This window comes from Globicephala melas, chromosome 11 (genome assembly GCF_963455315.2).
Source record: "Globicephala melas chromosome 11, mGloMel1.2, whole genome shotgun sequence".
Lineage (NCBI taxonomy): Eukaryota > Metazoa > Chordata > Mammalia > Artiodactyla > Delphinidae > Globicephala > Globicephala melas.
The window spans coordinates 44,798,795-44,811,323 of record NC_083324.2 but is presented as its reverse complement, the minus strand read 5'-3'; the positions used below and the strand labels follow the sequence as shown (position 1 = coordinate 44,811,323).

At 39.3% G+C, this 12,529-nt stretch overlaps 1 protein-coding gene across 11 annotated transcripts in view; it reads left to right on the top strand.

The window, feature by feature from the left end:
* The window catches only part of ULK4 (unc-51 like kinase 4), a 523,422-nt gene that overhangs the window by 45,270 nt on the left and 465,623 nt on the right, over window positions 1-12,529 (top strand). For all 11 annotated transcript variants that reach the window (XR_009565989.1, XR_009565987.1, XR_009565986.1 and 8 more), the window contains one exon: window positions 9,639-9,717. Coding sequence is in view for 1 of the 11 variants with exons in the window: in XM_030846182.2 (XP_030702042.2) it covers window positions 9,639-9,717 (79 nt within the window). In the remaining 10 variants the exon portion in view is untranslated. The remainder of the gene's footprint in view (window positions 1-9,638; window positions 9,718-12,529) is intronic.

The following is a 12,529-nucleotide window of genomic DNA, read 5'->3' as shown; positions in this document are numbered from 1 at the left end:
AAATTATTAATTTTAATGAAGTCCAGCTTATCAATTATTTCTTTCATGGATCATGCCCTTGATGTTGTGTATAAAAAGTCATTGCTGCACCCGAGGTCATCTAGGTTTTCTATGTTATCTTCTAGGAGTTTTATAGTTTTGCATTTTACACTTAGGTCTGTGATCTGTTTTGAGTTGAAGTTTTGTGAGCAGGTGTAAAGTCTGTGTCTAAATTCATTTTTTTTCTTGTAGATGTCCAGTTATTCCAGCACCATTCGTTGAAAAGACTGTCTTTGCTCCATTGTATTGCCTTTGCTCCTTTGTCAAAGATCATTTGATTATGTGAGTCTATTTCTGGGCTCTCGATTCTGTCCCAGTGATCTGTTCTTTTGCCAATACCACACTGTCTTGATAACTTTCGCTTTGTAGTAAGTCTTGAAGTCAGGTAGCATCAGTCCTCCAACTTTGTTGCTCTTCTCCAGTATTGTTGGTTATTCTGGATCTTTTGCCTCCATATAAACCTTGGAATCAGTTTGTCAGTATCCACACTGACAATGTGGAATCACATCGAATCTACAGATCAATTTGGGAAGAATTGACATCAGGACAATATTGAGTCTCATTCATGAACATGGAATACCTCTCCACTTGTTTACTTCTTTGATTTTGTTCAGTAGCGCTTTGTAGTTTTCCTCATATAGATATTATACATATTTTATTAGATTTGTTCCTATGTATTTCACTTATTGGGTGCTAATGTAAATGGTATTGTGTTTTTAATTTCAAATTCTACAAGTTTATTGCTGGTAAGACTTTTATATATTAACCTTGTATCCTGCACCTTGCTGTAATCACTTAATAGTTCCAGGAGGATTTTTTGTTGTTGTTAATTCTTCAGGATTTTCTGTATAGACAGTCATTTCATTTGCAAACAGTTTTATTTCTTCCTTCCCAATCTGTATGCCTTTTGTTTCCTTTTCTTGTCCTATTGCATTACCTGGAGCTTTCAGTGTAATATTCAAAAGGAACAGTGGTGAGAGGTGATGTCCTTGTCTTGTACCTGATCTTTTTTTTTCCTTAACTATTATTTATTTATTTTGGTGGCGCCAGGTCTTAGTTGCGGCACGTGGACTTCTTAGTTGTGGCACGTGGGCTTCTTAGTTGTGGCACGAGAACTCTTAGTTGTGGCATGCATGTGGGATCTGGTTCCCTGACCAGGGATTGAACCTGGGCCCCCTGCATTGGGAGCATGGAGTCTTACCCACTGGACCACAAGGGAAGTCCCTGTACCTGATCTTAGTGGGAAAATTTTGAGTTTATCACCATTAAATATGATGTGAGCTGTATTTTTTTGTAGATAGTCTTTATCAAGTTAAAGAAGTTCCCTCTATTCCTAGTTTACTGAGTTTTTGTCATGAATGGGTGTTGGAATTTGTCAAATGCTTTTTTTGCATATATTGATATGATCATGTGATTTTTCTTTTTTAGTTTCCTGATATGATGGAAATTCACTTTTTAAAACTGTACAGTTTAGCGGTTTTTAGTGTAATCACAAAATTGTGCATGTATCACCACTATCAAATTCCAGAACTTTTCATCACCCAGTGAGATCTCGTACCTGTTACCCTCTTCCCCTCAGTCCCTGGAAACCACTAACCTACTTTCTGTCTATAGATTTGCCTATTCTGAATATTTCATATAAATATACAAAATGTGATCTTTTGTGACTGGCATCTTTTCACTTAGCATAATGTTCTCAGGGTTCATCCATGTTGTAGCACGTATTAGTACTTCATTTTTTTTGGCTGTGCCACATGGCTTGTGGGATATTAGTTCCCTGACCAGGGATCGAACTTGGGCCCCTTCAGTGAAAGCAGGGAGTCCTAACCACTGGACCACCGGGAAATTCCCACTTCATTCTTTTTTATGACTGAATAATATTCCATTGTATGGATAAACCGTATTTCATGTATCCATTCTTAATGGACACTTGGGTTGCTTCCACATTTGGCTGTTATGAATAACACTGCTCTGATCATGTGTATAAAGGTTTTATGTGAACATATGTTTTAATTTCTCTTGGGTACATACCTAGTAGTGGAATTGTTGGGTCATATGGTAATTCTGTGTTCAGCCTTTTGAAGAACTGCCAAACTCTCTTTTACTGCTCTTCCCTGATTTTACCTTTGAGTTTTCAAGCTTGATACTTATCCTTGCTCATTTTACTGAGAATCACTATTTTATTTCAGCAGTCATATTTTCAAGTTTTTGTTCATTTGTTCTCTGATTGGTCCTGTTTCCTAGCTGCCTATATTTGATTTAAAATGTACTTTTGAATTTGAGGATAAAGTATAGGATTATAAAAATTCCGTTTTGGCATAGAATTTAGGGTTAAATATTGTGACTAATATTTAAGGTTAAACATTAGGATTATAAAAATTTTATTCTTTTTAACCTGTGGGTCACTTTGTTTTCATCATGGTCCTGCTTTTTAATGCTGTTGGTTCCTCAAATGCTTGGTGATCTTTGGTACTTAGTTTATATTATGAATAAATGGTTAAATTGATCAGCATAGAAGCTGGCAGTACACATTTCCCCTATGGTTCTCTTAGTCTGTTTCTCCAACAGCGTCTTCTTTAAAGGGCTGGCCTGTGAGTGGATGATGCCTGTTGACTAGTTGGCTTGTATGTTGGGAGCCCACCTAGCTGAAGGAGCAGGTAGGCAGGCTGGAGGCCTCGTCAGTTTCCAGGCTGGGTTTTTCTTTGGGGTGGGGCTGGCTTTCCTCCAATAACCTCTTTCCTTGCTCTGGTATCTGGTGGGGAGGACCACTCTCTGTTCTCCACATCCATACTTGTATCCCACCCCAGAGTAGATTGCTCACTGCAGGGATAATTTTACATTTTTACCCTGGAGGCCAGGACTGAGGGTTTATTCTGTGTATCAGGGAGGGAGATGGGAAGGAGGCAGGACCTAATTGGCTCACCTGTTCATTGTGAAGTTCTCTAATCTGATGATTGTCTATGACTCATCCTTGCTTTCTGTTTTACTTTATTCCAAGCCTCTGTGGCTTGTTGGGAAGACCTGTCTTTACCTGTGGTTCTTAGACAGGAATTTCTTCTCTCCATTTTCTGTCTAGTTCCATCTAAGTGTGTCATCTAGGATTTCCTCAAACATTCTGGTCTACTTTCAGCCCTTCTTTCTGTCTCCAGTTATTTAATTATAAACTTCTTTTCTTTTAGCAGAATCTTGAGGGAACAGAAAAGTGGGTGTCAGTGTCCCGTCTGCTATCGTAAAGTTTTTTTTTTAATTTTATTTTTTTAAAATACAGCAGGTTCTTATTAGTTATCTGTTTTATACATATTGGTGTATATATGTCAATCCCAGTCTCCCAGTTCATACCCCCACCCCCGCGTTCCCCCCTTGATGTCCATACATTTGTTCTCTACATCTGTGTCTCTATTTCTGCCTTGAAAACTGGTTCATCTGTACCATTTTTCTAAATTCTACATATATGCGTTAATATATGATACTTGTTTTTCTCTTTCTGACTTCACTCTATATGACAGTCTCTTGATCTGTGTTATTTACACGATTGTGATTAATGGGCAATTTTTTTTTTTTTTTGCGGTACGCGGGCCTCTCACTGTTGTGGCCTCTCCCGTTGCGGAGCACAGGCTCCAGACGCGCAGGCCCAGCGGCCATGGCTCACGGGCCCAGCCGCTCCGTGGCACGTGGGATCCTCCCAGACCGGGGCAAGAACCCGTGTCCCCTGCATCGGCAGGCGGACTCTCAACCACTGCGCCACCAGGGGAGCCCTAATGGGCATTTTTGTTTTTCATTTGCTGTCTAAGCTATACAGAAGTGCTTCTAAATTTACAAATGTTTAGGATTTTTGGTTTATGTTTGTTATTTCACTTTTATTATATCATCATATGTCCTGTATAACTTCTGCCTTTGGGAATTCTATGAATTTATCTTTGTGCTCTAATAAAAAATCATTAAAAAAATGTCATGGGGCTTCCCTGGTGGCGCCGTGCTTGAGAGTCCGCCTGCCGATGCAGGGGACACGGGTTCGTGCCCTGGTCCGGGAAGATCCCACATTGCCGCGGAGCGGCTGGGCCCGTGAGCCATGGACGCTGAGCCTGCGTGTCCGGAGCCTGTGATTCGCAGCGGGAGAGGCCACACCAGTGAGAGGCCCGCGTACCGCACACACACACAAAAATGTCGTGACTGTAGTAGACAATGTGGTAATCATAGCTAGCCCATTCAGCATATATTAAATGTTAGACACCATGGTGATTTCTCCACACGGATTATTTCCTTTGACTCTTTGAGTAACTTGGTGAGGTACATATTGTTGTTAGTCCTACTTAACATGAAGTCATCAGGCACATGAAGGAGGAGTAACTAACCCAGGGTTCCTCTCCTCCCCCGCCCCAACCATGGGGCCAAGACTGGCCTCAGGACATTTCATTCCAGAGTCCTGAACACCATCCTATACAGCCTCCCACTGAGTAAGTGTGGTCCGAGTTTAGATCGTAGAGCTTGATATGTACATCTGTTACTATGATGCTTGTATGTTTGTATTCACTGTGGCTTTCTTGCTGTGCTTGGGAGAGAGGTAGATTGGAGTTTCCCACTACTATTGGGTTTACTTTTTATTCTTTATTATTATTAATATAATAATATTATATATTATTATTCTTTATGAATATGGTTTGTAACGACTCACAGCTTACATCCTTTGTAGGTCATACTGTTTTTAGTCCTCAAACAATCTTTTCCTCATTTAATGATTTTAGCCTTAAATTCTGTTTTGATATTTACGTTGAAAATCCTCCAATTTTGTTTACCTTTATTCAGTCATATTTTTACCCACCCATTTTCTACTAATGTGTTTAGTTACTTTGTTTTGATGTTGATATTATATTCATTCAACAAACATTTATTGAGGGACCATGCTAGGTACTGTCTTAGTGCTCGCAGCCCTGCGTTCATGGACCTTGTGGGCTAGTGGAGGATATGGAAAATAAATAGTCTGTTTTATTAAACACACAAAGAAGTAACTGTAACATTTTAGATCTGCTCTAATACAGTAGCCACTAGCTGCATGTGGTTATTTATTTAAATTTATTTATTTATTTAATTTTTGGTTGCATCGGGTCTTCGCTGCTGCATGCAGGCTTTCTCTAGTTGCAGTGAGCGGGGGCTACTCTTTGTTGCGGGGCGCAGTCTTCTCATTGTGATGGCTTCTCTTGTTGCAGAGCACAGGCTCTAGGCGCACGGGCTTCAGTAGTTGTGGCACAGGGGCTTCAGTAGTTGTGGCACAGGGGCTTCAGTAGTTGTGGCTCGCGGGCTCTAGAGCACAGGCTCAGTAGTTGTGGCACATGGGCTTAGTTGCTCCGCGGCATGTGGGATCTTCCCAGACCAGGGGTCGAACCCGTGTCCCCTGCATTGGCAGGCGGATTCTTAGCCACTGCGCCACCAGGGAAGCCTCATGTGGTTATTTAAATTTAGAAATAGTTCCATATTTCTCAAAAAACTAAAAATAGAACTACCCTGTGACCCAGCATTTTCACTCCTGGATATATATTTGAAAGAAACAAAAACACTAATTTGAAAAGATAATGCACCTCAATGTTCATAGCAGCACTCTTCACAATAGCCAAGACATGGAAACAACCTAAATGTCCATCAACAGATGAATGGATAAAGAAGGTGTGGTACATATATACAATGGAATACTACTCAGCCATAAAAAGAACCAGATTTTGCCATTTGCAGCAATGCAGATGGACTTGGAGGGCATTATGCTAAGTGAAGTAGAGATAGACAAATACTGTATGATATCACTTATATGTGGCATCTGAAAAATAAACTAGTGAATATAACAAAGAAGCAGACTCATAGAGAAGAAACTAGTGGTTATCAGCAGTAAGAGGGATGGAGGAGAGGCAAGATAGGGGTAAGGGATTAAGAGGTACAAACTAATTTGCATAAAATAAGCTACAAGGATATATTATACAACACAGGAAATATAGCCAATGTTTTATAATTATATGTGGAGTATAATCTTTCAAAATGGTGAATCACTATATGGTACACTTGTAACTTATATTATACATCAATTATACTTCAGTAAAAAATAAACTAGTTCCTTAAAGTAAATTTTGTGTGTGTGTGGGTATACATATACACATATATATTTCTTCAGTTGCACCAGCCATACTTCAAGTGCTGGATAGTCACATGCATGTGGTGGATACTGTGTTGAACAATGTAGACGTGGAATGTTTCTGTTATCGCACGAAGGTTTATTGGCCATTGCAGCTTTGCGTGCTGTTATGGATGTGGGATGTTCTGAGCTACAGCATAATGGGTCATGGGGGCACCTGAAATGGTGACCTTTAAGAAGAATTCTGAATTATGAGACGGAGACAGTTTTGTGAGGGCATTACATATAGATATAGTTGTATGTAAGTATTTGGTATAAATTGAGAAATACTGTCACTATTAGTTTAAATAGTTTACAACTTAAAACTGTAGGAGTTTCAAGGAGGGTGTTTTCTCTAGTTCTGATAGGAATTGTTTCTCGTGAGAATGGGAAAAATATTTAATTAGCATGTCCTGATACATTTTTCTTTTAGTTGGATAAATCTGGTTGCCATTATCTAATTTTGTAGATTGTAAAAATGCTTCAAGGTTTCTGAAGTATTTTGAGCTTGTCTTTGAACTGAGATAAATAAGTTTTTGCCTTGCATCCTTTAATTCATTAGTGAGTTTTTGATAATAGCATTTGTTTTACATTGTGAGAAAACTTAGAAGTTAATCCATCTGACCTTCTAAACTGCACACATTTAAGCAATTCAAAACTGAAGTGTAATTGACTTGACTGTGGTCCCGTATCTGGTCAGTGACAGAGCTGTGACTGGAAGCTTTTCCTTGTAACTTTTGGGCCAGTGTCCTGCCAAATCTTTTTCAAACCCATTACTTTTAAAACATAATCTTCTTACTCAGAGGCAGAATGCTAATCATAGAAATGCCTAGGACTTCTTTAATCTGTTTATGTTTAGAGATTTAGATGGCTAATCCAAGAAGCATTGAAATCCATAAGAATTATCTCTGTATGATAGAGTTCTGACAACATGAACACTTACCTGTGGTACTTCTCTGAGTGTGATTTGTTTCCCTCCACGGGTTCTGCACAGTTTATTTTACGAATATGAAAAGTAGAGGCTCTCTGGATGAGGAACATGCAATGCAAGCATTACTAAGAGTACAGTTATAATCAACTCAACCATTTTTTTCCAATTAAAAAAGTCTTATCAAAACTAATTTTCTCCGTGAAGTGAACTTTTCCAAATCACCTGAAGTGATATTTAATAATTTATATTTCATTATAAAACTACTTTTATAATTTAATACTTCATTTTCCGCTGGGTAATGAAACAAAACACCTCACTGAAGGTATTTTTACAAGATTTGTTAGACTTGTAAAAATTTCTTTTCAAGTGAATATATACACATATGCTTCACTATCCTGATATTAACTACTGACTACTTGCGTATAAAATCATTGGTCTACTAATAAGTAGAGCAGAAATCTTGAGAAAGAAAGACGGAGCTGGAGGAATCAGGCTCCCAGACTTCAGACTATACTACAGAGCTACAGTAATCAAGACAGTATGGTACTGGCACAAAAACAGAAATTTAGATCAATGGAACAGGATAAAAAGCCCAGAGATAAACCCTCGGACATATGGTCACCTTATCTTTGATAAAGGAGGCAAGAGTATACAATGGAGAAAAGACAGCCTCTTCAATAAGTGGTGTGGGGAAAACTGGACAGCTACATGTAAAAGAATGGAATTAGAACACTTCCTAATACCATACACAAAAATAAACTCAAAATGGATTAAAGACCTAAATGTAAGGCCAGACACTATAAAACTTAGAGGAAAACATAGGCAGAACACTGTATGACATAAATCACAGCAAGATCCTTTTTGACCCACCTCCTAGAGAAATGGAAATAAAAACAAAAATAAACAAATAGGACCTAATGAAACTTAAAAGCTTTTGCACAGCAAAGAAAACCATAAACGAGATGAAAAGACAACCCTCAGACTGGGAGAAAATATTTGCAAATGAAACAACTGACAAAGGATTAGTCTCCAGAATATACAAGCAGCGCATGCAGCTCAGTATCAAAAAAACAACCCCCAAATGGGCAGAAGACCTAATTAGACACTTCTCCAGAGAAGATATACAGATTGCCAACAAACAAATGAAAAGATGCTCAACATCACTAATCATTAAAGAAATGCGAATCAAAACTACAGTGAGGTATCACCTCACACCAGTCAGAATGGCCATCATCAAAAAATCTGCAAACAATAAATGCTGGAGAGGGTGTGGAGAAAAGAGAAACTTCTTGCATTGTTGGTGGGGATGTAAATTGATACAGCCACTATGGAGAACGGTATAGAGGTTTCTTAAAAAACTGAAAATAGAACTACCATATGACCCAGCAATCCCACTACTGGGCATATACCCTGAGAAAACCATAATTCAAAAAGAGTCATGTGCGCTTCCCTGGTGGCGCAGTGGTTGAGAGTCTGCCTGCTGATGCGGGGGACATGGGTTCGTGCCCCGGTCAGGGAATATCTCACATGCCGTGGAGCGGCTAGGCCTGTGAGCCATGGCTGCTGAGCCTGCGCGTCGGGAGCCTGTGCTCTGCAACGGGAGAGGCCGCAACAGTGAGAGGCCCGCATACCGCACCAAAAAAAAAAAAAAAGTTATACCACAATGTTCATTGCAGCACTATTTACAATAGCCAGGACATGGAAGCAACCTAAGTGTCCATTGACAGATGAATGGATAAAGAAGATGTTGCACGTATATACAATGGAATATTACTCAGCCACAGAAAGAAATGAAATTGAGTTATTTGTAGTGAGGTGGATGGACCTAGAGTCTGTCATACAGAGTGAAGTAAGTCAGAAAGAGAAAAACAAATACCGTATGCTAACACATATATATATGGAATCTAAAAAAAAATGGTTCTGATGAACCTAGGGGCAGGACAGGAATAAAGACACAGATGTAGAGAGTGGACTTGAGGACCTGGGGAGGGGGAAGGATAAGCTGGAACAAAGTAAGAGAGAAACATTGACATATATACACTACTAAATATAAAATAGATAGCTAGTGGGAAGCAGCGGCATAGCACAAGGAGGGTGGGAGGGAGATGCAAGAGGGAGGGGATATGGGGATATACGTATGTATATAGCTGATTCACTTCGTTATACAGCAGAAACTAACACAACATTGTAAAGCAATTATACTCCAATGAAGATGTTAAAAAAAACAAGCAGAGACTTTAAAAAATTTTTATTTTCCATTTCACTATTAAAGCACAACTTGTTCAGTTTTTGTCACTGTTACAGATGGTGCTACGGAGGGCATTGCGTTCAGGTCTCCCTGTGTACACAAGGGAACGTTTCTCTGGACCATATATGTACAGGAATGTTTGCTCACCCTGTCTCATTCCACTTCTATCTCATGTTAATGCTTACAGTTGTGTAATGTGACTAACTGGGCTTGGTTTCCTCGGTCCTAACTCTCCACTTCTGAGCCCATTTTCTCTCTGTTTACAGAAGGGCCAAGGTAGCTCGGTTGATTGGTTTACTGGCTTCGCACACAACGGAGCTCCAGGAAAATACACCTGTTATTGAGGTAATTTCTTTTATTACTGAAATGTTACGAATGGCAAAGATTGTTCTTGATTTTAGAACATGCAGCTTTCATTGGTGTTAAGTGTGGAATTGTGGCAGTTGTTATAAAATAACCTCAGTAGACCTGTACACTTCAGCACAGCCGCTCGTTTACAGCATAGTCTGTTGTCAAAGGTGGTGCGGTGGAATTACAAGGCTTGTGGACTCTAGTCATCATTACTGCATTTCAATAATTTATGGATAAGGTTTATTTCATTACTAGTTTTCATGTGGTCTACTCAACATTTTATTATAACTAAAGTATTTTCTACTGGAAACCCAGCTCAACTTCAAATTAAATTTTTTTTGGGTTTTTCACATTGAATTTAGTGTTTTTATCCCCACCAGTTGTCATTTATTTCTGACAATAGTGACAGTATTTAACTGCCAGGCATGCACTAAAGGTATTTTCAAATGTGGTCGGCACTGTGTATTCACGGGTTCTGAGTCTGTGGATTCAGTCAGCCATGGATTGAAGATATTCAGGGGGAGAAAAGTTCTAGAAAGTTTCAGAAAGCAGAGCTTGAATTTGCTGCACACTGGCAAGTATTTATATAAAATTTACACTGTACTAGGCAGTATAAATAATCTAGAGATGATTTAAAGTATGTGGGAGGATATGCATAGGTTATATGCAAATACTAGGCCATTTTATATAAGAGCATCTGTGGATTTTGGTATTTGTGGGGTTCCTGAAACCAGTTCCCCACAGATGCTGAGGGACAACTGAATCAGTCATTTCTTTCAAATACCAATATTGGGAAGCCCTTATTAATTAACCAGTAATTCCAAGTCCCACGAAGTGGATGCTACCATTGTACTGCCCTTTTTTTTTTTTTTCGTGGTACGCGGGCCTCTCACTGTTGTGGCCTCTCCCGTTGCGGAGCACAGGCTCCGGACGCGCAGGCTCAACGGCCATGGCTCACGGGCCCAGCCGCTCCGCGGCATGTGGGATCTTCCTGGACACGAACCCGTGTCCTCTGCATCGGCAGGCGGACTCTCAACCACTGCGCCACCAGGGAAGCCCTGTACTGCCTTTTTGAATGTTCCTGAACACTAAAAACTACTTTCTATCTATCCTGTTAATGTGTACTGCACTTAACTGGCAGTAGATTTTTATCCCTTGGACTAGGAGAGTGTTGAGTCAAAATAGGTGAGAAAAACCAAGGCTGTTAAGGGGGAAGGGCAGAACTCCTGAAGGAAGGAGAAAATGGTAAAAAGAAGGGATTTTTGTAGAGCCAGACCTGCTAGTGTGGTTTTTGGGGCTTTGAGAAGAATTGTTTAGCCAAGTACCGTCTAATAGAACTCTGCGGTGAAGGAAGCTGTCCTGTGTCTGTGCTGTCCAGTACCGTAGCCAGTTGCTGGGATGGCATTCCAGCTAGTCCTGGGCTGTCTAGGTGGAAGCAAATGGGGGACTAATTTGTGCTCTGTGCGTTTCCTCTGCTTATGATTCCGTCCCCATTCCCTGCAATTATTAGACCTCTGAGCTACTGAAGAAAATGTTACTAAGTCTAAACTTTTCCTTCTTTTTGTGACCAAGAAAAATGAATTGTGACCTGTATGATCACTGATGGTACCCAGCTTGGCTATCAGAGATCTGTAAACTAGATTTTTATGTAAAAGACCAAGCAGATAGGGCAGTGACACTTAGGCAGAAGAGGAGAAGACTTAGGAGCTCAGGAGTGGAGGCTCCTTCTGGTGACTCAGAGCAAAGGGTCTCCAATGAAACGGATTTGCTGCAGGAGATGGGAGAGAACTTGATGAAAATTCTAAGACCAAGTCCTGACATTCTGGAGGACATTCCTGGATAATCAAAATAGGAGGGAACAGTGTGCCATGAAGAAGGAGCCCCTGAAGGTGTAAAATATGACTGAATTAAAATATTCAGTAGATGCAGTAGTAAGTAGGAGATACTGGGTACCTTAGAAGCCGAGTTAGTGAATTTGAAGATAAGTAAGATGTGAATTCTCTTAGGATTCAGAAGAAGAAAAAAGGATAAAAATCATGAATTAAAAAGGCACGGAAGACAGTTGCAGAACATCTCTTACACTGTCCAGTATGGTAGCCATCAGACAAAAGTGCTACTAGGCACTTGAAAAGCAGCAAGTCTGAATGGAGATGAACTGCAAGTAGAGACCACACACCAGATTTTGAAAACTCAATATGAAAAAAAAAATAATGTAAAGTATCTCACCTGTAATTTTCTTTATAGATTACATTTTTATTTTAAATTTTTATTGGAGTATAGTTGATTTACAGTGTTGTGTTAGTTTCAGGTGTACAGCAAAGTGAATCAGTTATACAAATACATATATCCACTCTTTTTTAGATTACGTTCTAAAACAGTATTTTTGGATATATTAGGATAAATATTAAAATTTTTACTTTTATTTTTTAATGTGGCTACTAGAAAATTTTAAATTGCCCGTGTGGCTTGAGTTCTATTTCTCTGGGACAGCACTTATCCAAGATAAACGCAATGGGATTTCCAGGAGGAGAGATCCAAGCAAACAGAAATGAAAAATAATAGGAGAAAATTTCACCCTGAGCTGAAGAAAGACTCACATCTTTAGATGAAAGGTTTTTCACCAAATGTCAGGCAAAACATTGAAAAAAAGAATGCATACGTAGACCTATCCTGGTGAAATTTGTAATTTCAAAGATAAAAATAAAATCTAAAACCCAGGTTATAAGCAAATAATAGCACGTTAGACTTACATTTAATTTTTCTGTAACACTAAAGGCTAGAAGATAAAGAAAATGGTGGAAATGGA